The following is a 27,707-nucleotide window of genomic DNA, read 5'->3' on the forward strand; positions in this document are numbered from 1 at the left end:
ATCAGATTCTGAGCGTTAGCCGTTTCAACCCAGTGATAAGGGACCCCTTCCAACAAACAAATCGGGCTGCCTTCCACCACACTCTGTATCTTCCAAAATCTCTGAGGGGATCGGAGTGAACAAATATGTCGATTGAGTGTGCTTAGTTTGCGGCAAATGGCTGAACAACCCCCCTGGGGCATACGGACAGTCTACAGCCATCACACCAGCGCTGAATCTGAGGACCAGAGGATCGATCTCATTAATTTTCCTACACGAGCCCTCAGTCTGTACGAGCTTCTGGTGGAGAGGGAGCTGGTAGAGGGCAATAGAAAACTGAACCCTCTCAGGAAATACACTTGTTGTGGTGGTTCATGCCCAGGCATCCGGAGGGTCTATTTCTGGCGTTACCACACACCCGCAGCATGACCAGGGCTGAGTCACATCTGAGGCATCATTATTCTGTATGTAAATCAGGTATCAACAACTTTGCAGGTGATGTTTGTTGCAGCCTGCGGTGTTTTGCTTTGAATTGCTTCAAGTGTACTAACATGTTGTATTCTGGGTCTGTTTATGGCCACCACGGAAGATCCGTGGGCTGCAGCGTGGCCACCTGCGCCCAGAGAAACACAGCTTTGTGTTTTTCTACAACTGACTGGTTCCACGTTGGTGTTTTTTCCTGGGGCAAACGCCACCTTCACTGAGACGTGAACTGTGAGGCAAGTCTTGCTCTGAGGGGCAGCGGCATCTGCAGTGTTTGCCAGGGGGTGGTGAACCCTTTCTTCCCCCCAACACACGCAGTATCTGCTTGGTCATACATGGCTTGATTGCAGCTTTTAAGCCGATGAAATCCATCACGGCCAGTGTGTCCTTGCTGGGGCCAGCCCTGGCTGACGGGCTCGAGGCACACACCTCAGAAAGCAAGAAGGCGAGTACAGCACCAAGCCCAGAACAAGGCTACACCCCCATTGACACGCGTGATCTCACACAGGCTTCCCCACCCGCCTCCAGAGCCCGTGAGGGCGGCTTAAAGCCGCCCGCCTCACCCTCGCAGCCCCACACCGCCCTGAGCCAAGATGGCGGCCCGGGGGCGGCCGCGGCCGCGTCAGGTGGCGGCGGGCGGCGCATGCGCCCCGGGGGCGGTGCTGACAGGCGGCTGCATGGTGCCCGCCGCCCGTGCACTGGGGCCGCGCCGGGCCGGCCCGGGGGAGCCGGCGGCGGCCTGGATGGTGGCGTAGGGCCCGCACTGCCGGCTCCCCAGCATGGCGAGCTACCTGCCCCCCTGCGTGATAGACGGAGGCACCGGGTGAGTGTGGGGAGGGCGGCGGAGGGGGGTGAACCGGCGCTGCCGGTCTGTTTCTGGGGAGTTCGGGGGTGTCTCCGCTGTGCCGGCGAGCGCCCTCAGCGGGGAGTCCCTTCCCCTGTCACGGGTCTGAGCTCCCGTCTGTCGCCCCTGGGGCAGAGGGTCTCCCTCCCCTGCGCGCCGCTGGGGCGGCCGCTGCTGCCCCCCAAGTGCCCTTTCTCCTTCTCCTCCGGCCCTTTCTCCTTCTCCTCCGGCCCTTTCTCCTCCTCCTCCGGTGCCTCCCCGCCGGCAGCTCGGGGCAGGGCAGTCCTGCCGTGCCCTCCCGGTGCCTCCGGCGATGGTGTGTTTCTACGTGCCCCTTTCTCTCGGGTCCGATTCTGGTTCGTGTTCTCCGACTTCAAACTATTGCATCACTAAAATGCTAAAATTGGGGGCGGTTTGTTTCGAACGACTGCCTGGAGAGAGGGGACGCAGGTTCACTTTGCCTGGGAGCCGTGGGCCGGCGCTGGCCCAGAGGCAGGTGAGGTGTGTCCGTGGGCTGCGGCGGCTCCTTCATCCGCGGTGGCCTCGCTGGGTCACGTCCGGCGTGTACAACTTCTTGAACCTTCCCAGGTGTTACCACCGGCCAGCAATGAGACGAGAGCCCGCTGTCTTATGCTAGTGCTATTCCTTGGTCATCTATTCTTCACCTTTGTCAAATCAGTGCGAGATTTGGCTTGTGTCAGGAATAGCGTGGCCAGCAGGACTAGAGAAGTGATTGTGCCACTGTACTGGGTACTGGTGAGGCCAAACCTTGAATCCTGTGTTCAGGATTTTCAGCCCCTCATTGTAAGAAGGACACTGAGGTACTAGAGAGAGTGCAGAGGAGGCGATGAAGCTGGTGAGGGACCTAGAGCACAAGTGTGATGGGAGCGGCTGAGGGACCTGGGGGGTTCAGCCTGGAGAACAGGAGCTGAGGGGAGACCTTCTGATCTCTGAACTGCCTGAAAGGAGCTTGGAGCGTGGAGGGGGTTGGTCTCTTCTCCCAAGGAACAAGTGATAGGACAAGAGGACATGGCCTCAAGTTGTGCCAGGGGAAGTTTAGATTGGACATTAGGAAAAAATTCTTCCCGGAAAGGTTGTCAGGCATTGGAACAGGCTGCCCAGGGCAGTGGTGGAGTCACCATCCCTGGAGGGGTTTAAAAGGTGTTTAGACGAGGTTCCTGGGGACATGGCTTAGTGCTAGAGTTAGGTTATGGTTGGATTCGATGATCCTGAGGGTCTCTCCCAACCAAAATGATTCTATGATTTATTCGACATTTAGCCAAACCACAAGTTTCATCACTCAAGTCTTTGAGGGCTAAAATTAACCTAAATTGCAGGGACTGCGCTCAGGAGGCGTTTCATGAGCAGGTCTTTCCTACTCGTCTGTGGCTGAAGAAGACCCATTCACCATCCAACAGACCAGTTCTGCTGTGCCTCAGGAGTGGGAGATGTCAGAAGGTGCTACTGAATATGCGGTGTGCTGTTGCTAATATCTTTCTTTTGGCCCAACAGTTACAGACAGCTCTGAGAACAGGAGACACCCATCTATGAGTATCTATCAGCCAGTAGCTTTACTTGTCAGGCTGTGCCTCAGTGTCATTGATTGCATGAGTTTATTGCAATGATAGACCTTTCCTCTGCAGGGAATTTCCAGCACTGGTTTTGTTTATTTAATGCTTGGAAAGTTACCTTTGAAGTACCCCAAACTGAGCCATCATTTAAAACAAACAAACAAAACCTCAACAAACCAAACCCAAGACCAACCCAAACTCCTAGATAACCAGAGGAAGCAATTACCAATGATGTGGTGTCACACTGCCTTCTCCTGAAAAAGTGTTTCGTATTTTGAAATATGTCTTTATTTGGCTGTCACAGAGCTTGTAGAAGTCTCTTGCCCTGTTTCTACCTTATCTTACCAGAAGTCAGCTCTGTCCCTTCAATGGTGAGTACTGGAGTCCACAGCTGGAAACTTTGAGAGTCGAATAGAGAACAGGTTCCATTTTGCATGTGATTCTGCCTGTGTACTATATTCTCCTTGGTAACTTCCCAGGTTCCTTCTGTTTATTTACTGAAGATAGTCTCAATATCTGTTCTCAACAGAACTGTTGGTGAATATTACTTAACTGTTTGAATATTACTTGACAGCTTTGAAGAGTTTTTCAAGGAGAGAAATGGGAGCTCTAGGTGGATCCTTTAAAAAGGCTACAGTAAAGACTACAAAATCCAGAAAATGCATTAAATGCAATGTCTGTGTCTTGGAGGAGACCTCCTTTGCTCTCAGTTTGTGGAGGGATTACGGTGTTGCACTAGCAGTAGATATTGCTGACCAACAGTTGTACAAAATAAGTAAGGACAGAAAACAGTTTATTTTCATCCTTTCAGAGAAATAATAATTTAATTAGAACTTCTGAAATCTATTTAGTGCTAGCATGGGAAACACTGGTGGAGTTTGTGTGTGTGGGCATGTATATCAGTTTGTTTCAGGAAGGGTTTGGATAGTCCCCAAATGGTGCAACTTTGCATTTCCATGGCTCCAAATGATCTTAATTCATATGAGACAACCTGTTGTCTCTGCTGATGGAACTTCTGCTTGTCTTTGCTGCAGGGCCCCGTCATGTGGAAGACTTTTCAGCAATGAGATTATTGAATTTGAAATAAGTTATCTTGCAGAATTCGAGAAGAAATGAGTCTGAACCAAAGCAGCCAGAAGAATTAGCTTGACTCATTGATAAGCAGTCTCTGGAATTTTCCTCTGTGTGGGCTGAAAATCTTCTTATTGTTAGAACGAATCTACTTTGGGTTCAAAGCTTCAAACAATTCATTCAAATTATTTGTGAAAGTGCTTTCTGATGAAAAACTTTGAAGACCATAGTGGAAAGGAAAAGATATATGCCGACATGCACTGTGGAACATTATGTATATAAAATACGCTTTCTACTTACATCCCTGGTACTGAATGAGGTGCTTTGTCCAGGCACTAATCTCTTTTCGTGTAAGGGGTTTTAAGAAGTTTATGAAAAGACTTTTCTTGTTGGTTTGCATGTAAGGAGCTCGGTGTAATTTACTGTTGTTTGTAGCAATAGGCATCAGTCCTGTAAAACGCAGGAATTTCTCAAAAAAAAAAATAAAAGGCAACAACAGGTGTATAGAAAATAGGTACAGACCTCCAGTGAGAAAGGTATCTTCATAGCAGGACAGGGTCACGTTCCTTTTCTCTGTTGGTTAGATGACTTGAACTTTCTTTATAAATAGAGTGAACAGTTTGACAGATTTTGCAGAAAGTGATAATAATTTGTTGCCTCCTTTTCCATTAGTATTTGCGAGTGACTTGTCCTACTTCAGTTTTCATGCACTACATCTTCATTTTCTTTGCATGAGGTTTTCCTCGTGATCAATTTACACATTGCTATCGGTCTTTTTGTGGAGAAGGGCATGCTATTTTTAGTTTCTTAGGACTAGCGAGCCTTCCTGGTGTTGCTGTTTTAAGTAGCTTTAAACTTCGTAACTAGTTTTATTAACTGTCATTTAGCTGTGGGACATCAGAACACCAGTAGGTGGGTATGCGAAACAAAGATGTCTTAAAATACCTCTCTCCTCTTCAGTGTGCGTATTTGCAACCACTGAGGAGTACTTCTATTTTGGGTGTATTTTATCAAAGTCCATTTTTCTTTTAGTAAAGAAAAATTGCTTTGGCAAGGTCTTGCTGATGAGCTTAGAGGTAAATACTTGATTTCTGGGAGAAGTGAGCTGGACTTGTCTAAATCTTGAAGCTTAAGGTGTTGTTTGCTGGGCTATTAAAGATGGCTGAAACCTCTGAAAATGTTATGTTTTCCCCCTCTTACTATATTTCTGATGCTAAATGAGTTGCTTTAGCTGAGTATTACCTCTGCTCTTTACATGTGAGATTTGTCAGCAGGCGTTACTGTAATTGCTGGGTTAATTAACTGCTCTTTATAATCACAGGCTTCAGTTCTGTAAAGCTGCTAGACTCTCAAAAAAAGCACTTTATTCTTTATTCTATAGTGGCTGACGGTGCTCTTGGGTAACTTGAGCAGACATAATAGATTTTTGACATTTCCTTCTTCATACCTCCTTTCTTCATTACCATTCCTTCATCACATCCTCTCCTGCTTTTCAGAAGTGTCTTTCCACATCTTTATGAAGACCTTGTGTTGCGAGTTTCTCAGCTGTGTTTGTAATAATGATAATACTGTTTATGGCAGCATCACAGCACTGGTGTTCTGGCAGTAATAACTGTTAGTTATTTAGCATCAGAGAATATGCTACAGAGGTTATTTTTTGTTTGTTTACTGGGCTTTCTTAAAGCATTTTGTTGTTTTCGGTCACTTCATATCTATCTTTTCAGAGCTTTTTTGGCAGATGTAACACATTTTAAGGATCTGGACTAAAAAGCGATAGAAAGTGAGGAAATGCTAAAATGTTGACAGCTGGGCTTTGGCCTTTTGCATACGTGTCCAGAGAAGAATTGTGTGTCTTATATTTTGAGGCAGATAAAGCAACTACCTGAGTCTGTGACTTTATACACCTAAATCATGGTGTTCTAATGCTTTAATAAGAATTTCCCAAAATATACCTGTGCTCTTTAAAGTGGTTGAGAGTGCAGCATCTACTTCCGAGTCCGGTGCGTTTGTATGTCTTTGCAGTTAGTTTTCTATGTAAATTTTTCTATCTTTCCATGGCAGGACCTCAGAAGAGAGGGGGTTAGGACAACCATTCCTCATGCTGGTGAAACTGATTTGTGTACTAACTAATCACTAGGGAAAATACTGTGTAGGAGAGAATACTATTTTTAGAAACTGCTGTTTTCAGCAATGTATAATTGCCAGTGGTGATTTTTTTTTTTTTAATTTTAAATGAGTATTCCCTCCAAATCTCTTGCATGAAGCAGCCTTAGTCTATTGGATCAGTTTTCTACTCATCTTTAATGCAGTCTCCAGTATCCTATATTTTGGAGAGTTTCCAGTAGGTTCCTATCTTACTGCAATAAATCTGCTACTTTTAATGAAATTGAGTTGGAATACTGATGATCTACATGTTTCCTACAGCTGTCTCTGTAATTTACAGATCACAAGACGTTGCATTACCCTTAGTCTGCTAGGCTGTAACCCAGGAGAAAGAAAACTGTGTTTTAGATGCTTAAATATTCATTGGAGAAGGGACTGGAGACCAGGTAACCTCTCTAACTGTTTAAGTTCAGAGCCTTTCAGGTCAATGAATATTTAAATATCTTGTATAAAAGGGAACAATCTCTGTAGGAGCTCCTGGAAGTGGGTCACCCAAACACTTTAATGTACTCTTGGGTATGGCTCTGGAAGGTGGAATGTGTTTGGGTCCTGCTGGGCAGAAGGAAAATCTGTGACCAAGTCTGCCATGGCCTGAGCACATTGTCTCTTTTCCTTCTCTTCCTCAGTGATTTTGAAAGTAGTGCGGGTTACCCTTCCATTTGGTTTTGTCAAAACACCTGAAATACAACTGCTTGTTCAAGTCTGCCCCTTGTTTCATCCTAAATAAGAGTAAGGACAACAAAGCTGGGGAAGGGGCTGGAGCACAAGTGTGATGGGAGCGGCTGAGGGACCTGGGGGTTCAGCCTGGAGAACAGGAGCTGAGGGGAGACCTTCTGATCTCTGAACTGCCTGAAAAGAGCTTGGAGGGGGTTGGTCTCTTCTCCCAAGGAACAAGCGATAGGATGAGAGAAAATGGCCTCAAGTTGTGCCAGGGGAGGTTTAGATTGGATATTAGGAAAAATTTCTTCCCGGAAAGGGTTGTCAGGCATTGGAACAGGCTGCCCAGGGCAGTGGTGGAGTCACCATCCCTGGGGGGTTTAAAAGATGTGTAGATGATGTTCTTAGGAACATGATTTAGTGCCAGTATTGGGTTAACAGTTGGACTTGATGATCTTTAAGGTCTTTTCCAACCAAAATGATTCCATGATTCTATAGTTCTAGTATTAATCCTTCATGGATTAATTGCATGCGAAACAAATCTTTCCAGATGTTCATCCTCTGTGAGATGTGTTCTTTGAAGATAACTGTTTTTTACTGATACTGAGAAAAAAGCTTATCCTGTAGTTTTAACTGGGGTTAATTCACCTAGAGAAGAAGTAAATCAGTAAAATATTGAGCTATAGGCTTTTGGTAATTTTAGAACTTATTCTAGTAGGGGGATCTCATCTCTGCTTGAGAGGGAAGATAAAACTCTTGCAGGCTAATAGCTACTTTTAGAGGGCATTTTCTTTTTACTCCTGTGAGCATGTGCGAGTTTAGCATGTGGGTAGAGGGGGAAAAGATGGTAAACTGAACTCGCCTCTTGGGCAGAGTTTAGTTTAAGAAAAGAGTTTTGGTTATATCGCAGGAACCTTTTAATTTTTATATAGGTGTATATATATACACATATATATGGACACAAATATATAGCAATTGTATAAGAGGGTGTAGCTACACATTTACATGCTTACATATATGCACATATATATATGTATTGACTTTATTTTTTTTTTTTCACTGGGGCTTGAAGGGTGGTTTTCATGAGGTTTCTGCCTGATTGCAGTTTCTAAGTCTTAGAACTAGGTCTCTTGAATCCAGAAACAGTTTCCTTGGTCCTCACTATGTGCATTTGAGCAAAACCCATTTCAGAGAGAGAAACGAAGTAATGTGTCTTAAATCCCAGTGTAACTCCTGCTGTTGCTTGTTATGTTTTAGCAATATTCCCTAGATAGGCCTCATTCTAAAACGTGAAGAAACTATGCAGTAATAATAATAAAAAGAATTCTTGCTAGTAATGGCCTTCTTTGCAAATCAGTCTAATTTTATGTCCTGCTTATGTTTTTTGAGACTCACAGAAAGTATGTATAAACATTTTGGATTAGACTGAAAGCATATGCCCATATGATTAAAAATACAACAAACCCTTGCCCCCAAAACACAGTCCTTGTCTTTTTAGCCTTGAGGAAAATGGCTTTTTTAACTATTATTTGAAGTCTGTTGAAGCTGTAGCTTTGAAGAGATGTTGAAAATACAATATTTGAATTCTAAGGTCATTGCTAATTCAGTTTTGATTTAATTCCTTTATCTAAGCAAACTGACTCTTAATGAATGTTTTCCTACTACATACTCCATAAAGGGGAACTTACTGCTTAAGCTGCCAAAGAAGCGGCAACCTTCTGCTTGAGCGATGGCATTATATTGTTTGCAAATATTGCAAGTAGGCTGTAGACCAAGACTCTAAATTCACTTTAGGACCTGGATTGTGATTGGTCTCATTTAAGTATGTCATGGCTTTAGGCTTTCATGGTAAAAATTAATGTGAATAATGCTAATTTCTCTCAAATCATGCTATTATTGTACTTCTATTCCAATCTAATGACAATATTAGAGAAAGACTTCAGTCTATGGAACCATTGAATGTTGTTTGTGTGTGTGGTGTGTTTTTTTTTTTTTTCTTGCTCCCTCTCTCAGGAATTAGAGCTGGTTTTTATAGTCTGGGATATTAATTGTTTCTAGTCGCTCAAGACCTGAACTAGCTTGCAACCAGTAACACCATGCAGAGATTTTAGGTTTTGTGTGAAAATTCCTGTTCTTCTTTTTTCCTTCCCCAAGTTGCCAGTTTCTTTTTTGTCTTGATCCTTTACTTGTTAAAATAGATATACATACCTATATATGATATACATTAATCATAGGTATGTATAATATCTATGGCACACCTGAGGGCTGGGATGTCATCTGGAGGGACCTGGACAAGCTTGAGAAATGTGCCCAGCAGGTCAAGGTGATTCTGCTCTGGTGAGACCCCCCTGCAGTGCTGGTCCAGCTCTGGTTCCTCAGCACAGGACACACACGGACCTGCTGGAGAGGGGCCAGAGGAGCCACAGAAATGATCCGAGGCTGGAACAGCTCTGCTGGGAGGACAGGCTGAGAGAGCTGGGGTGTTCAGCTGGAGAAGAGAAGGCTCTGGGGAGACCTTATTGCAGCCTTTCAGTATTAAAAAGGGCCTATAGGAAAGATTGGGGACAGATGTTTTAGCAGGGCCTGTTGTGACAGGACAAGGGGTGATAGTTTGAAGTAAAGGAGGGGAGATTCAGGCTGGACATGAGGAAGAAATTTTTTACAGTGAGGGTGGTGAAACCCTGGCCCAGGTTGCCCAGAGAGGTGGTGGATGCCCCATCCCTGGAGACATCCCACGGGGCTCTGAGCAACCTGAGCTGGTGAAGATGTCCCTGCTCATGGCAGGAGGGTTGGACTGGATGAGCTTGGGAGGTCCCTTGGAACCCAAACTATTCTATGATTTTATTTTGAAGGTGACAGACAATGCTTCCTACCATCTGCTGCCTATTTCTAAAGCATTTTTTCATTGCATGCTTTCTTTGGTTTAGCATGTATGTTTTACTGGACACAGATATGATATTATACCTGTGACAAAGTGAAGAGTTTGTGCCAGGCATGAATGGGAATTGTGTTTGGTTTGAAACTGGAGTTCTGAACTGTGGTTTGTACTTAAGATATTCTTTTTTGCCTTCTTTTTTTTTCTGTGTTTGACAATATTAAACAAATATGTGAAGTTTAATGACATCTTTGGTCATAGTAGCTTTCTGAAAGGTAAGATCTGCACAGCCTTCTTTTTGCCAAAGGGTGGAATGTGACCTGCCCATCTTTGGTTATAGCTGGGCAACAAGATGGAGAAAGTAAGAGCTGGGTTTTCAGATATCATGGTTTGGAAAAAATACTACCAAAATTTGTGAACTGAAGATGTCTGAAAAATAACACCTAAAATATTTACCACTTCTGGGTTTTCTTCTCAGCTGGATGACACTTGAAAGCATAACCCAGAAAATGTAGATGTGGTATGTGATTGTTTGGCCTTCACTTCAAGAAGTGTAGAGAATTGAAAGTGGTTTTTCTCTTTTTTTTTTTTTTTTTTTTTTTAATCTAAGTGCATCCAATGACCTTGTGATCATTCTTTTTCTAGGTATACGAAACTTGGCTATGCAGGAAATACAGAACCTCAGTTCATTATCCCATCATGTGAGTAATTTCTTGTCTAATATACACCACTATCACTGAGCACTTTCATGATCAAATGACACATTTTCCTCCTTCCACCTCAGTCTTCACAGTCTCTTGTCCATCTGGGAAGTGATATTCATTGTATTAGCATCTTTGGCTAGGGTGTAGCTAAACAGAACTCCTTTATCTCCATTATTTTTGTGCCAGGATGCTTTGAGGAGACAGAATACAATTTACCTCCTGTCTACCTGACACCGTGGTTATTACCCGGATAATCTGGAGAAGGCTTCCAATCAAATTAAGTACTAAAGTGCAGGTGGTGTGTGCCTTATTTACATTGTCTGGGACTGTAGACAGTTTAATATTCAAAAAAGTTGTTCCTTTTAGAAGATGTTCTTTTTGGGCCTCTGTTTACCAAGTAAAATGTTTTTGCCCATTTAACATACTTTTGTTGAGCAGATTTACTCTCAATTTTTATGTATATTAAACTTATTTATAATGTTATACCTTTCTGGTGTTCTCGATTTTAATTGTTGTCTTAATGCTTTCTCTCAAATGCTATATATGTTTATAAATAGTGGCACTGACTACGTATTTATGTCTATAATGACATCTATTATCTCATGGTTATCTCCATGCCTTGTACTTTTTGTGGACTTCATCAATCGACTACTATTAATACATCTAGACTGCCTTATAGCTACTCACAGTAGAAGGTACAAAGATAAGGAAATAATTAAGGTAATTGGAGGCCAAGGAGGTGGAGGGGACATGCTCTTTACCAGTTGTAGCTGCACTATGGTTGTAGTCTAAATATTGTAAGTATTTTTAAAAATTCCAACTGAAACCACTGGTAAAGATTTAAATGTCTCACGTTAAAGAAGTGGGATAGCAAGAGTTTCCTGTGAATTTGTTAAAAATCTTGTTATATAAAACCATAAACTTGTTGGGGCTTAGAAGTGTTTCCAAAAGAATTCTTTACTTGTCAGTAGTTTTTGGCACCGATAGTATTTAGTGTCTTTGTGGATGATGCCTGTTTACTCTGCATTTTCTACTGTATGTTATTTAGAGCTTGATTATGACCTATTAAAAGAAAACTGTATATAAATAAAGTTATGTTTTAAGAGTACTTTATTCTAGTTTTATTTATAGCTTGCCCTAGATTTGGAGGTTTTTTTGCTGTCTCATCTTCTTGCCTATAGCAGCGATCATCTGATAATTTCAGTGATAGTTGCAGCCTGCTAATGGGAAGCATAATTGTCTCCAAAGATTTCTCTGTAACACTGTAAACTGATTTCTACCCCCACCCCCTTCCTCCTTCTCACCAATTGGGATGACTCCAACACTGATTTCTGAAGTACATAGTTTATTTTCTGCTCCTGTGCTCTGTCTCTTAATTCTCAGGGTTTAACCTCAGAAAAATCACGTTGCTTAATGGCTTAAAGAGTATGTCCAGTGGAAAGTTGCACTTGCACAGGTTTAGTGACTGCTGTAGTCTGTAACAGAATAGATTTTTAAGATTTTTCTCAAGGGATGGGTAACCAGAATCCTGCAAGATGCAGTGAGAATGAACTCTGCTATATTGGTTTGTCAATAGATCACTTACGTAATTTCAGCTTTCTGCAAACTATAATTTCTATATCCCAATTTTTATTTCTGGGAAAGAATCCTTAAGTAAATATTTGTTGCTTGGTTATTCATCTGTTTTGATTTGTTTGGGTTTTTATTTGAAGGTATTGCAATCCGAGAATCAGCCAAAGTAGGTGACCAGGCTCAGAGGAGGGTAATGAAAGGCGTTGATGATCTGGACTTTTTCATAGGAGATGAAGCCATAGATAAACCTACCTATGCTACAAAGGTAAGCATTGAGTATTTTCAAGAAGTCTTTCCAAATGTTCACATTTTTATTATTATATACTCTTCTAGGCCTTTTTTTTGGTAGCCATTTAAAACACACATTTGCTTTTTGTGAAGTATTATTGGTTTTTAAAAACTGCATGATTTCGTCATTGCTTTACTTTTTTTAATGTCTATTTTACTAATACTGTCCTGTGTGATTGGTGTTTGAATCTTTTGTAAATATTCATTGATACAGTGCAGCTGTGCAATTTTCAAAATTATTAGCTATTAAAATAGTTATGAAGGCTGAATATTTAAATTCTTGCTAAAACTGTATCCTCTTAACGTGGCATATGAACTGGGGAATGTGTTGGATACTTTTGCTTCAGGGAATGTCACAATTGTTTTGTGGAGGGCTGTCTTCAATGCAGTTTTTCTGTGAATCATATTTTCCATACCCTGGTAAAGGACTTCTTGTACTTACAAAATGTTACTGGCTTATGAATTATGTGGAAAAAATTGTATTTTATACATCCTACTGTATTACTTAAATGTCAACTATGTTCTTAACACTGAACAAAATGTAAACATCATCCTTGCTAGAATTCTCACTGAAAAATATACAGCCTATGTGGTCTTTATTTCTTTTAATAGATTGGAAGGCATGTTGAAGCCAAATATGATTCTCAACTTTATATATGATAAAATTGATACAAAAAGAGATTAAAACACAGTGCCTCAATAGAGCAATAACAGTATTAGGAATGGAGCCTGGATTCTGACTTCCAGTCCTGCAAGATAGAATCACAGTTTGAAGTACCTGGGAGCAGGAGGTTAACTTCAAATAGTGTCTCTAAATTAAAATTAGAATGGAGAATTTGATAAGGTAACCATGAGTTGAGGTGTTTTCATTCTTGCAGAAGATGTAAGGGTTTGGGGACTTGAGCTGTTCCTATTTCTGAGTGTGTTTATCCTTGTATGGTCTAGAGTATTGATAAGTTTTCTTGCTCCAGTGGCCTATTCGACATGGAATTGTTGAAGACTGGGACCTCATGGAGAGATTCATGGAGCAGGTCATTTTTAAATACCTACGAGCTGAACCTGAGGATCACTATTTTTTAATGGTGAGTTAATGAGTGTGGGTAAGAAAATATTTTTGCAAAAGGAAAACTAAATAATATTCCAAGCTGAAGTAGCTCTGGAGGATTTTTCTCTGTGTGTCTTTTATTTCTTCAGCAACCAAGGGCATGGTTGGGGCAGGGGGAAGAGGAGGAGGAAGAGGAAATTAATCTGGAAAGCTGCATTATGACTAAATTCTGTTCATTTTGTGATGCAGGATACTGCAGGTTGGATTTTGTTTTTGTAAAGCTTCAGTCACTTTGTTTAAACTGAATTCTGTTTGAAATTTTCTATTTTGAGTGCACTGAGAATTTTAAAAGTTTGGTTACCACACTGAGCTAATCAATACATGAACCGTTAAGACTCTATTGAGGTGCTTTTTCAAAACTTTTTTTTTTTTGCAGACAGAGCCTCCACTGAACACACCAGAAAACAGAGAGTATCTTGCAGAAATCATGTTTGAATCGTTTAACATACCAGGACTTTACATCGCTGTTCAGGTGAACAAAATGAATATATGCTTCTAAAGTACAGTATAACTGCAGTATCTATAGTCTTCTGTTTGTATACATCTGAAATGTTCAAAACAGTATTTTCTGAGATTGTAAATTGTCACAGTCTGCCTGCTCTAAACATAAACTCTTCCTCATGTAGGCAGTGCTGGCCTTAGCAGCCTCTTGGACGTCACGGCAGGTTGGAGAACGTACTTTGACAGGAATTGTCATCGACAGTGGTGACGGAGTGACTCACGTAATTCCTGTGGTATGTAGCAGGGTGCAATTTGAAATTATCGGTGGTTTGGACAAGTTTGGGTTTTGTTTATTATAGGCTTAAATAAGAAGTCTCAAACTAAGCTTTATTTTTGACTTTTTAGTGTTGCTTGATTGGGATTTTTTTTTCTTCTCTTATGATTGTTTTGAAAAGTATGTGTTTTATTATTTATGCAATTAATTTAGCTTGCAGACTACAGGAATGTGACAGTAAGGAGTTGTTAGGCCATGTTTTAAAGGCTATTTCTATGTAAAAATTTGTTTTCTGTCACTGTGATGCCTCAGTTCTGTTTAATATTAATGCTTATCAGAGTTTTGGATGTCCTGCATGACCACCAGTGTCTGGCAAGAAATGTCGTAACTACTTTTGTCCCATGTTTTGATTTTTTTTTTTTTTGATATAACTGAAAATACGTGCTTTTTTTAATGCGATTTCATTGTATTTTAGAAGTTAGTGAACTCTGCTTGTGTGGAAACAATTATGAGCTTGTATAAATGCAGGTTCATATACATGGCCGATCTCAAACGGCTTGATTATGTTAGGATGATAAAAATATAGAATCATCTATGCATACTGACATCTGTTCTGTTGATGTCATTTTGTGTATTTCTGAAGCGTATAGTATGCTTGAATGATCATTTATTTTAGAAATGAAAATTTGGTTCTCTTTAGCTTCATCTTGCATTTTGGTATTAACATGGTCTTCTCAGTATTTTCTTCGTATGGAAAATGCTGGGGAAAAAAAACAGTATTTACCATATGGAACTTTGAAGAGTCTTAAAAAAAAAAGCAGTGGAAGAAGTAATGTTAGCTCAGCAATACTGGTGTTTTCAGTAGATGCTTCCTGAAAAAAATTCAGCAAATAGATTTCTTATTTTTATTGTGCTTATCAATAGATACTACTTCACTTCGGTTTTTTTGAGAATTTTAATAAATTTTATACTTTCTCCTATTTGTTTTTCACTATCAAACAGGACACGAGTGGTCTATTTATATTCCATTTGCTTTTCACATCATACCAAAAAGGAACCATTTGGCCAGACTTCGACTTCTAATGTGTGCAAGATTTTTTTGTCTATCGCTTGCATGTCTATTAGACGATCAGTATCTGTTTATATGTGGTGGTCAAGGTCTTTTAAATAAAAATAATATCTACTTTGCAGCGGGTTGCACATTTTTGTAGTAATTTTACAGTTTAAAGATTTTACTTTTAATTAAAAATCAAAACAATTATAGAAATGAATGTGAGTTTTGCTGTTAGTTACTGATACACAGTATGCTTTTCCCTAAATATTTTTTTTCCTCTCCTCCTACATAGGCAGAAGGCTATGTCATTGGAAGTTGCATCAAACATATTCCTATTGCAGGTAGAGATATTACTTACTTTATTCAACAACTCCTAAGGGAAAGGGAGGTGGGAATTCCTCCTGAACAATCTCTGGAGACAGCAAAAGCCATAAAGGTACATCCTTCTTTATCTCTTAATAAATAAATACAACTCTTTGAGCTTTTTCTTTTTTTGGCTTTAACAAGTTGCCAGTGGCTCTTTTAAAAATGCAAATGTAGGCAGCGTATTGTAATTACACAAGCCTCTGGTGTTTTATCCAATCAAGTGTGGGGGAAGGAGAAAGAGGAAGAAAATCTTCATGCTAGACTGTTTGGAGTGAGTGTTCTGCAGGTTAAATCACCATTTTAAGCTTTAAATTTGTTTAAAATTTGCTTTTTAATTTAATAAAAAATAAACGTATGTAACATCAGTAGGGTGTTTATGTGGGTCTGATCTTGCAATGAGAGCTCCCTGTTGAACTTTGTTATAGTCATAGACCTAATGGTTGTGATGTTTGCATTTTGAGAGACTAATCTGGATGAGTCAGTGTGTGATTTTATTGAAACAAATAGGCCACGTGCATTGTCCTGTAGGATTGAGTCTTCAGTAGTTATTTGGTTGAGAACATCTGTTGAACAGCCCCATCTGTAAGAATGCTCACCTACCTTTGTTTTCTGATTGTGTTATACTTTAATTCAACGCTAGAATAATTATTTAGGCAATTTTTAATGCATGGTGTTTCTTAACAGGAGAAATACTGTTACATTTGCCCGGATATAGTGAAAGAATTTGCCAAGTACGACGGAGATCCTCGAAAATGGATCAAACAGTACACGGGCATCAACGCCATCAACAAAAGCAAGTTTGTTATAGATGTCGGCTATGAAAGGTTCCTTGGGCCTGAAATTTTCTTTCATCCTGAGGTAAGAATAGGGCTGAGCAATATGAAGTTATAGAAACTTCACTGGGTGAGTGAGGAGTTGGGGGGGGATGGAGGTGCTGTCATTTCTGGAGCCAGCTCGCCATCCCGTGGCGAGACACCGCAAACCACGGGCAGCCTCGAGTCACTTTAGCGCAGAAAAACGTAAGCAGGTCAGCGAATTATTTTTCTAATGCCCTGTGTAACATTTAAAACATTCTGTTTCTCTAAAGGCATTTAAAACTGAGAAGAAATTGTTTGAACTTACAGATTTTATATAGTATTTTCCTTCTTTCTTTCAGCATTGCTTTGAACCAGTTAGCTTTTACACTGTGTATTTGGTTATGTTGCCAATCCCTTTGGGCATTACTCTGCATGGTAGCAATGCACTGATAATATTCTAAATCTTAGACACTCACTTTTGATTCTGAGTCAATTTATAAAGCATGGGTGCTAAATTTGTCCATTGAAATCTCTGTTGGTGTGTACATGTACAGTTCTGGGAAACATTACAATATCTGGTCTGGTTTTTGGTAATTCGGTTTGACTGAGCTTCAGGATATTGTGATATTGTGGGAAAGAGTCAAGTTTTAGTATGTTACGGCATAGCAGAGAAAGTCCTCTCCATTTCTATACGCTCCATTGAGTTTATTGCAGCCACCCATAACCCATAATGCTATTAAAAAATATAATCAAGATCCACATTAACACAGAAGTTTCCCTTTGTCTACCCTCCTTCTATCAGAAGAATATTAAAAAAACCCCCTCATTCTCCCGCGTTTGTCTAAATTCCAGCCTTAATCTCTTTGTGGTCAGTTTGTAGCCATCTGATTTTGTGCCAACATTAAACCTCTGGGCTAAATAGTTTTGTCCTTCCTGCTGTTTACCTGTGTGGTCTTACAGAAGCGTTGAGTCTAATGTCAGACATCATTTCTGCAGCTCCTCTTCCCATAGTTCCTCAAAGACTGTTAGGAACAGGATAAAGGACTAATTTCCATTTTCTTTATTTCTTGATAGTTTCTTGGCTCTGTATTGAGAGAACAAAACAGAACCAACAAAAAAACCCCAAACAAAACAAACACCAAACAAACAAAACCAACAACAAATGAAACAAAACTCCAAACAACAACAAAACAAAACCCAAACAAAACAAACAAACAAACCAAAACAAACCTGACACAACTGAACTGGCTTTCTAGACAAGAAAAACACACTAGATGGTACGTACTGCATCCAAAGAGAATTTATCTCTGGACTTCATTTATCTCTCACTTCAAAGGGTATCAAGTTAACAAGGTAAAAGCTGCCTTTGGTAAAGCTGTCTTGTAATCTTTCCCTATTTTTAGTTTACAAAATTTGTTCTCATGTCTTTAGTACTTTTGAAGTTAGGCTTTGGGGTTTGTAGTTATCCAGATTATTTTTCCACTTTTAAAATTGGATATTTTACTTGCTGTTCTCCAGCCACGTGGTATTTTACTAGTGGACTGCAATTCTGCAGTTCTCTTGTCCCCATTCTGGGAGCATGTTATACTCTGCTTTGGATGCCACAACTCTCATTTCTTCTTATTCCTTTTGCTCTGCTGTTTTATCCATCTTTATGGAGAGCTGGGGAGAAGTTTTCAGGTGGTAGTTCATTCAGAGGAGAGCTCTCCATGTGAAGCAACAATGTTTCTTTCTTCTCTTTTAATTTATGTGGCTTCATGTTTTAGCTTCTTGCATGATTAATTCTTACTACTGAAATTAGCTTGAATTCTTGGGGATTTTTCACATCATTCTTATGGTTCCCGATCTCCAAGCCAACTTCCTTTGTTATAATAATTTCTCTTTCAGGTCAATGTACACTTGCTATGTTTTGGCTTTTGTTGTTCATCCAGTTAGGTACTGCATCTTGTTTAGGATGTGAATCTCAAATAGTTTCTACACCTTTGGGAAAGTTTTGAAGTTATATAATGTATCTATAGTAATATATTATTATGCATTGATAATTCATTTAATTTCTCAAAGTTTAATCTCCGAAAGAGATTGGCTATGAACTGTTTGTTTGTTTGTTTTTTTTAAAGACCCTGCTAAGTTTGAAGTGGAAAAGTTCCACCAGTCCAAGAATGTTTTGTAGCATTAGCAGCTCCAACTCTCTAGTATTTATATAATAAATGCAGAAATTTACATTAGCGCTGTACTCATGTTCTCATTGATGAGGACTTCCATTCAAAACCTTAGAGTATTAATCCCTCTTTGAATATTGGAGATTGTGTGCTTGGAAAAAAAAAATCCAACTTCTTGGTGGAAATTCAACCCTAACAAAATACTTGAGTTAAACATTTTTTATAGGGGAACATTTTTATTTTCACACTGGTAGTTTTGATTCCACTTCAAATGGAAGACAGGACCACATTGCACAGTAACAATATGTTTCATATTGCAGGAGAGTGCAAGCTCATGTGACATGCAATCATAGGTCCATAGTGCACAAATTGTCAACAGTCAATTTATGACTAAAGAAGAGAATCTGAATTTCTCAGCAGAAAAGGGAATTCTTATTTCCCATGTACAGAAGTGGATTTCTTATCATGTAGAGTAAGTGGTGAGCAGGAGTAATACTGACCTTGATTCCCACCCCTCCTTTAAAAGTGCTGTTAGAAAATCTCTACAGTCTCACTTCTGCCTTTTTACTTCTCCATTGGGATGAAAAACCTCATGCCTGTTCTGTTTCATTTTAGTTTGCTAATCCTGATTTTATGGAATCCATTTCGGATGTAGTTGATGAAGTTATACAGAACTGTCCCATTGATGTCCGACGTCCATTATATAAGGTATGGTCTTTTTGTTGTAAGATTAGCTTAACTGATTTGAAGACTAAATATCTACATCATCATCATAGAATCATAGCAGCATTTAGGTTGGACGAGACCCTCACCACTTCCCTCACTATGAGAAATGTGAACTTTGAATAGAAATAAAGTTCAAGTTAAACAAAGTATCACTTCTGAATAAAGAGTACTTGATATTTGCTGCTTTTTATTTTTGAAAGAAGAGTTATCTGTAACAGTGGCTTGATACATAGGTAAGTTCCTGAGCAACTGAGGCAGAGGGGTGTTGTTTGTGTCTGACACTTGTAATGTCAATTCTGGGCATGAAGGACTTTTGACCGTGGCCCATTTTAGGGGTTATGTAATGGTCTCATCTCTCTTACTCCCCTCATCCCCCCACTTTATTAAGTGGTGGTTTCAAATACACAGATTTTTCCTTTTTTTCCATAGCCTTGACTTGTCTGCCCACTGTCTGCAGTTTTAGCCAGGTATTGAACCCAGTATTAAAATCTTTTAGGAGATAATTGTGCTTGCTTGAACTTGTCCAGGGTGTAGTCCAGAGTACTTTTCAATCACTGATTCTTTAAGAAGTGAAAAGGAAGGTACTGACAGGCATTGCCTATGGCAAACTCTCTTTATATTGGCAGCACATCCTATGTTTCCTGGTTGTTTTCTGCTTGTGCAGCAGCAAGTGCCCTTTTGGAAATAACAGCATATAGTAATACCATAGAGAGGTTTGCATGCTTGTGTATAAGGTGATAGTTTTCTTCACCTATTAGTTTGAACTTAATGCTCATTCTAAGTCATATCTCAGGGTAATTTGTAACTATTAGCATTTTTCAGTCTGTTTTACTTGTCTAGTAAACATACTCTGTAATTTAGAGTGAGTCAGAGCTTCAGAGCAAACTTGTGGTGCAGGTCAAAATGGGACGTTGAACTGCTTAACAAGCTCATATGTGGAGTGAATTTTGCAGTAGATGTCTTCAAGGCTTTCAGCTTAGTTATGTTGCAGGAGGTTTTAGGAAACTCTTAGTGTCTGGTAGCGCTTAGGGTTTGTGCTTTTTTTCCTGAAAGACCAAAGTTGTCATAGAGTAATTGCTTCATTGCTTGGTAGAGTAGGGATTAGTACTGACTTCCAGAAAATGTTATTTAAAAACTGAGGTCGAGTTACTCTTTCCTCACCTCAGGAGGCAAATAACTTTCCCTTGTTTTGCCATTTTCTGTTTTTTGTTATACTTGCTTAATTAAAACAATGTAACACAACTACCTATTGAATAGAATGATAGATGTCAGTAGTTATTAATGCAAGATCACTGCAAAGGGAAGAGCATCTCTGTTCTCACTGGTTAGAACAGTCTATATGTGCAGAAATCCACTCGTGCTTTCTCCTAGTTTCTGTGGTTTATAGAATCATTTTTGTTGGAAAAGACCTTAAAGATCATCGAGCCCAACTGTTACCCTAACACTGCCAAGTCCACCACTAAACCCTGTCCCTAAGAACCTCATCTACATGTCTTTTAAACCCCTGCAGGGATGGTGATTCCACCACTGCCATGGGCAGCCTGTTCCAATGCCTGACAACCCTTTCTGGGAAGAAATTTTTCCTAATATCCAATCTGAACCTCCCCTGGTGCAACTTGAGGACATTTCTTCTCATCCTATCACTTCTTACTTGGGAGAAGAGACAGTACAACAGTTCTGAGGCTGTGCCTTCCCCCAGTAGAAAGCATAAGTGTAGGGTCACTGGCTGTCCCAAAAGTTGATTTCTTTCAACTTTTTTCTGCTTTGTTTTTTGCACAAGTGTATGGATTAAAGAATTTAAAACAAGTGACATATGAAACCAGTTAAATTCTGTCAGAAGTATCTCTGAAAGACCCTAGCCAAGCTTGTTTAAGTATTCATGATTATAGCGGATCAAATTGTAACATCATTGACCTCAAACTTTTAAGCTACTTCTCAGGCTGAAAACATTGTGTGAGAGGTGACTGTAGTGTATGGGTAAGTGGGGTGGTTTATTGTAGATAAATTATCGAGGTTTTCAGTAGAAATGCAGGTACGTGGAAAACTTAAAGATACTGGCTCTTTTCCTCAGAAGATGATATTTTAGCTGTGCGCACAGCTATTGTGGACAATAGTGAACTTGAGCTTGCTGCTTTCGTTAAGATTTGCACTAGACTCTGCTCTGTTGGGAGGTTAAACTGTTGACAGCCCAGCTCATAATGAACCATCCTCAAAGCCTGCAGAGATCTGGGATGTGGGAGGCTAAAGGAGTGATAAATGTACCCTCTAACATCACTTGTAACTTGAGTTTGTGGGAAATACTTTTGAAAACAGCTTTACGTGCGCTGCATGGTGTGTAGATGGCGCTGGCAGACTGTGAGCTGGAGGGAGAAGTCTCGGCTGCGATGGTGCCCAGTTTGTTTGCTGTATCAACCCTATTCTTACCTTTCCTCTCTGAAATTGTAGGTATCCTTGAGCTGAAGACTGGATAGGGTTCATCTGATTTATCTGTGCTTCAGCAAAAATGACAATGTTTGCTATTAGTTAGTAAGTATGGAGCAGAGATGCTCTGTGGAGAGACTGCCACATTGCTCTGCCATTGCTCACAATGCTCTGCATTGTATTTGCACCAATGATAAGACATAAAAAAGGAAAGGTATTCCTGCCACCTCACGTGGAAGCCTCAGGTGATTACCACTGTAGCACAGGAGTACTGAGAAGCCCCGTTTGTTTCTATCACAGCTGTAATTAAATTCATAACATTACCCATGCTAGCTATTTAAGAGTAGCTTGATGCATCTGCAGTATTTTGTGGTTATGTTTGTGTCTGAGTGCAGGTATATTTCTGTGGAACAGCATGACCATAAGTCACGCTGAAATCTTTTGCTGTTACTTGAACTGTTTAATTAACATTGAAAATTATGATTTTAAAGAAACAGAAATTGTTTCTTCATTATTAAAAGGCAAACTAAAATAGTGTTTCTCTCAAATATATTACAAAAAAGTAAATGTATTTTTGTTTGATATATATGATATTTCTTATACTTTCCATGCAATGTTGGCAAATATTGACCTGTTTTAACAAAATTAAGAGGCATGTGGCTTAATTATAGAATCATAGAATCATTTCATTTGGAAGAGGCCCTCAGGATCATGATTCACTTGCTCATGAAGTGCTTGGCTTCAGCTTGTGAACCTTCTAGTTTTTACCCATAATAATTTTTATTAACAGTCATGTATTACTCTCACTACATGTCTCTGATGGGGGGGATGTGTCACGTTAAACAACTTTAATTGAGGCTGTCATTTGGAAGGAAGGGAAACTGGGGTGTGTGGCTGAAGTTCGTATTCACCAGAAAAGCAGCGGATGCTTCTCAGTTTGGTGCTGCGGAGTCTGAAGCGTCCAGCGGAGTGTGTGCTCGTACCACGGTACAGGCTGCGCTTTGAAGCTGCACAAACCTGTTCACCTTGTGCTTGGTAGCATTGAGATCTACTGATACTTTTGGTACTTTTATGTAGAAACCCTCCAAGATGATGATTGGTGTTCACCCCCCAGTTCCAGAAATAGCCTGCTTTATTTACTTGTTGTGTGTGGAAGATCTTCAACCCTCTCTTCTAAGGGAATACATTCTTTTGAAGCAAATTTTCAACCAGTTAGCTAAAAGAAGTAAAAATCAGCTGGAGCCTCTGATTATCAGACCCTCTGACAGAAAGTGTGAGCTGTGAAACCTGTGGTCTGCTCAGAGCTGTTAAACCAGGCGAGGTGTGTTTGGGCAGGGTAAGATCAGAAGAATTCTTGTTTAAAGGAAGCAGCTGGAAACAGATGCTTAAATCCTGACTTCTGTTTTCTGGGAGGCCAGAGAATTCCCAGGCAGGCTGAAAACACAAATATCACTAGTAAGCTTTCTCCACAGAAGTATTTAGTATGCTTCATTGGTATTTTTTTTTTGTTAAGTAGTTACTGGAATTACTGTATTATGTTACATTCAATTATTCTAGAGAAGGTGTTTGCTGTGTGTGTGGTGGGGGTGGTTTCATGATTTCTTTAATTTTTTAATCTGATAGTCTTTTCCCATTTTCATTGGGTCCTTAGTAAGTGGTGGGTGTGTTGCTTGAGGGGTGGGGAATGTGTGTGGATTCCGCTTTCACTGCGAGTGAGGACAACCTGCCTTCTGCTGAGCTGTGCTAACTTACTGAAACCCAGACGTGAGCAGTCTTCTGCTGAAGAATTAGCACAGTTTTGGCCCAGTGCTAACAAGAATTGCAGCGAGCAGGGGAACTGTAACTGTATAATTAACTATCTTATAATGGCAGCTGGTGTCACTTTTTTTTTTTACATCCAGAATTCTGCTTGGCCTGGCTCGTCCAGAGATGTGATAATGAAATCACTCACCTCTTCAACAAGTATACCCTGGTGCTTCTGTTCTCCTTGACCAGTATTATTATTAAACTTCTTTCAGTGTGTAGGAGCACTTGAATAATCATCATCTGAGGAAGGTGTAACCTCTTAGCTTCTAACACTGGAATAATAAAAGATTCAGTGTTCCTGTTAATCCGTAGTTGCCTGAGTTGGTCTCAGATGTATTCAAACAATTATTCTTGGATATATTCTGCAATCTGTTTTTAGTGCTAGCATTTTCCACTTCTTGGAGTATACTTGACGTTTAATTTGCTTTGAATAGAATTATTGCTTTCACTGCCTTTGCCAACTTCATTATCTTCAGGTAATATTTTCTGATGGCATCTTTTTAATTGCTATTTTATCATTCAGGTTAGTCGTCGTCTTTTTTTCCCCCATTAGCAGTTTTCTTTTCCTATGTGGAGTGTGTGACCACTTTGAGGTAGGGGAAGGGATGTTCTTGTGTATGGGGGGAGCAGGGGGGGAATCTCCCTTCTGCTTTAATTTCAGGACCAACTATACATAGCGCTCCTCACCTTTGTCCTCCTCTTTCTTTTGGGAAACGTTTCAGTAATGTTTTGAGGATGTGTGGTTTTTTGGGGGTGTGTGTGTGTTTTTTTTTTTTTTTTTAAAAGTACACCTGCCTTGTTATGTGCTCTTCTAGACTGTAGATAATCTAAAGCTGTGAAGAAATGAGTTTTTCCTACTGTAATGATTTTTATGATGTGCAGAGTTTTTTTTTTTAAATATAACTAAACAGCTTTTTCTCATTTTACATGTTGCAAACAAGATTTTCCTTGTTATCTGTTGCTTAAAATCCAGGCAGTTACTGCTGCACCCTGCAAGTGTGAACACTTACCATGCATGTCTGTGACTCTTCAGATCTGTGTGCAGGCTGCCTGGCTGAGAACAGTGGTTCAGGATTCTTTCCTTATGTGCTCAGTCTTGGTCTGCAGTGTCAAAAACTATTACCAAGAGATAATCCTTTGACCTGTGTGTAATGAATTCTTAATCTCAGCTGAGTTCCTTGTGGACATGTGTCTAAGACATGTAAGTGGCTTCAGAAAGCACTAATTAGCACTTCGGTTTGCAGCTGCAGCAGTATACAAGGGCTGTTTTGTCACGTATCAAGTTCATTTTTCTGATTACGAAATGCATTTTTGCTGCCACCAATGCTGTGTTCTGGGGTTGCTGTTTTGAATCCCCCCCACCTTCAAAATAACTTCTCTATTAGTCTATGACCCCGCAACATTAGCAGGATTGAGGATGTGACATTCTAAAACCCCTGTTCAAAATCCAAGTACGAGTCCAGGCTAAGAGGCTTTTGGTTCTGCTCTGAAAAGTAAGTAATACTGGGCAAGCAAGTGTAGACAAGAAAGGCGAATGTATTGCACCCTTCTCTTTGCTGCCGTCCTCTTTGGAGGTGTGCTACCTTTTTGAAGAATCATTTGACTTGCTGGTTGCCATGCTTAGAAGTTTAACTCTTAAAATAATAATTTTAAAAAGAGTTCTAGATAACTTCACAGCTTTTGGAAAGACACTAACAGTAATATGGTGAAGCTACTGCTTACTCTGAGCGTCTCTGGGAAACTTTCGGATGTAGTCTTGTTTCCACTGCCCTGCACATGTAGGGTACTAGCTCACCATTTTAATGCAATCCTTCTCTTTTGTAATAACATTCTATATAAAACTCTTCTTTAGAGGGGGGAAAAAAAAAGAAAGTAGGGGACCATGGACCTCCAGTGGAAATTCAGCAATGCTTAAGTTGTTCTGTGTAGCTTGTCAGCTTTCTAATGACGTTAAGATTCAAATAGTCACCTCTGCAGTGTTGACTTTTTGGAAACTTGCTTGAAGGTGGATTTAAATAATGTGTCTTTTAATTTCTGCACAGAATGTGGTCCTCTCAGGAGGATCCACGATGTTCAGGGACTTTGGACGACGACTGCAACGGGATTTGAAGAGAGTAGTGGATGCGAGATTGCGACTTAGTGAGGAACTCAGTGGCGGTCGGATAAAAGTAAGAAAGAATTTCAAGTGCATTAATTACATGACTAGTGAAAGAAATAAAGTTCAGAATATTCACCTCACTAGTGAAGATGCAATGTTGTAAAATGAGTAGTATATATGTATGTGGTATTAAACATGTTGGTAGCCTTGCAACATATGACATGTCTCTACAGAAATCTTAGTTACTGTGAGCAGCCTCTAAGGGCATTTTTGGCTTCTCTTCTAGGAGATACATGATCTTAGCAGTGGGTGAGAGGGATTTAACTGTTGTTCTAATATACATACTAATTGTGAAGAGTTTTATGACTTGGTCTCCTAGGGAATATGGCAGACTGAGTAAGTGTGGGATGGTGATGTAAATGGAGGAATGAAGATGTCTGGGTCTGAGCATTTTTGGTTTGTAAAGATCTTGCCAGAAAACATAAACCAACTAAATATGACTTGTTTTTTCTTAGCCCAAACCAGTTGAAGTTCAAGTGATAACACACCACATGCAGCGTTATGCAGTTTGGTTTGGCGGTTCCATGCTGGCTTCAACAGTAAGTCTTGGTCAAAATTTTTCTGATTTATTTATTTATTTTAATTTCATATTGTCTTCTGCCTATAGTTCATCTGAGCACTAAGTTTTAAACCTTTTCATTTTCATTCCGTTCTGGAATCCTTACCCAACTTTCATCTGAGTAAAATTTTTATAGGAAAGTGGAAGCTTTACTCATGTAAGGATGTCATGATTTGATCTAATTCTGAATTAGTTTTTACATGATAGTGGCATGTTCCGTCCATTCTTGAAGTCAGCACTAGAGATTATTTAGGACTTCAGGAATACAGGGTCCAAATCAATGACCTTAAACGTGGGAGGAAGCAGATATAGGAAAATTGGAGCAAGTCCTGTCTCCAAAGTGCAATTTCTTAGTGATATGTTTAAAAGCTGTTTTCTGTCCAGACAAACTTTTCTCGATTAGTTGTATTCATATCCTAAGATTTCTAGGTTTATTCTATTTCAAAAATGTAATACCACATCATAAAGCTGCAATCTACAAAAATGTTAAGGCATTAGTTTATTTGTTGTTTTTTCTACTTGATATATTCTTATGCTTTTGAGGGGATGTGTTTTATATTTTCATAGCCAGAGTTTTTCCAAGTATGTCACACCAAGAAAGACTATGAAGAGTATGGCCCTAGTATTTGTCGTCATAATCCTGTTTTTGGAGTCATGTCATAATGCTCGTCTGATGGAAACAAGATCTCTATCTTGCTGGTGAAGAAACTCATGTAATGCAGAGGGAGGCAGCAGATACTGTAAATACTGAAGCAAGATGCGGTTATTGCTTGGAAGCATTTGGATCACCACCGTGCACTAAAGCACAATTTACAGCCCCAAGTCATTTCAGTAAAAGCCATTTCTCTGCTGACTACTTTAAAGCCTATCCTTCTTCCTTCCTAAATGTGAGGTAATTGAAAATAGGTAAGTCTCAGTTTAGGAGGTTGTGCAAATACTACTGAAACTGAATCTAGAAGAATAAGGCAGTGTTTTGCTGCTTGTGGAAAGATTGAAACCTTTCCACTTGTGCCCTGATTCTGCAATCAAATCTTACCAATGGAGCACTAAATACCACATTGCCTTTGGGGGAGTTGGAATGGATGCAGGTACCTGCCCAAAAGGATTAGATTGCAGGATTGGGACTGTACTTTGTAAATGTAGGTTTTTTCATATCATTTTGTATTTTATGATATTGGTAGAGTGAATTGATAACTAGGTCTAAGCACGAACAGCTATCAATGTCATGGAGTGATGTTACGCTTTTCCAGGTGTGAGGCATGTATTGGAGTTGTGCTGGTATTTTTTTTGGGAAAAAAAAAAAGCCATGTGTGCTAGAAACTGATTTTTCTTGTTTGGATGACACAAGTGATTTATAGTAGTGTATGAAGTTTATTATAGCCACTGTTACTTTGTTTTGAATTTTCTGAAACTGTTTTCTAGAAGACAATGTTTTGTTTTGATGTTGGTGAGTGGTGGATGACACACAGGCCTTGCACCAGTGAAATAAAAGCTGTTAACATCTTTATTAGTGTTTGTGGTAGTCATGATTTACATACCCATCCATTTTATTTCACAAGGTTAGCTTTCCGTTCATGTATCAATGTACATGGAATCATGGTAACACTGAAGTTGGGAGGGATGTCTGGAGGTGT

The 27,707-nt window shown here is 39.9% G+C and overlaps 1 protein-coding gene across 2 annotated transcripts; it reads left to right on the forward strand.

Moving 5' to 3' along the window:
* Positions 1-1,118: 1,118 nt before the first annotated feature.
* On the forward strand, positions 1,119-27,578 carry ACTR3B (actin related protein 3B). 2 transcript variants are annotated; one of them, XM_065628272.1, is made up of 12 exons: positions 1,119-1,285; positions 10,289-10,344; positions 12,060-12,184; positions 13,179-13,289; positions 13,689-13,784; positions 13,939-14,046; positions 15,374-15,517; positions 16,132-16,305; positions 19,019-19,111; positions 25,399-25,524; positions 25,970-26,053; positions 26,641-27,578. In XM_065628272.1, exons 1-12 carry the CDS (start codon positions 1,242-1,244, stop codon positions 26,734-26,736), a joined length of 1,257 nt encoding a protein of 418 aa, XP_065484344.1. In that variant the 5' UTR covers positions 1,119-1,241; the 3' UTR covers positions 26,737-27,578. The 2 variants fall into 2 exon arrangements, with proteins under 2 accessions (XP_065484344.1, XP_065484346.1); XM_065628274.1 differs by having other exon boundaries at positions 26,645-27,578.
* The last annotated feature ends 129 nt before the right edge of the window (positions 27,579-27,707 follow it).

The sequence above is a fragment of the Caloenas nicobarica genome, chromosome 2 (genome assembly GCF_036013445.1).
Source record: "Caloenas nicobarica isolate bCalNic1 chromosome 2, bCalNic1.hap1, whole genome shotgun sequence".
Classification (NCBI taxonomy): domain Eukaryota; kingdom Metazoa; phylum Chordata; class Aves; order Columbiformes; family Columbidae; genus Caloenas; species Caloenas nicobarica.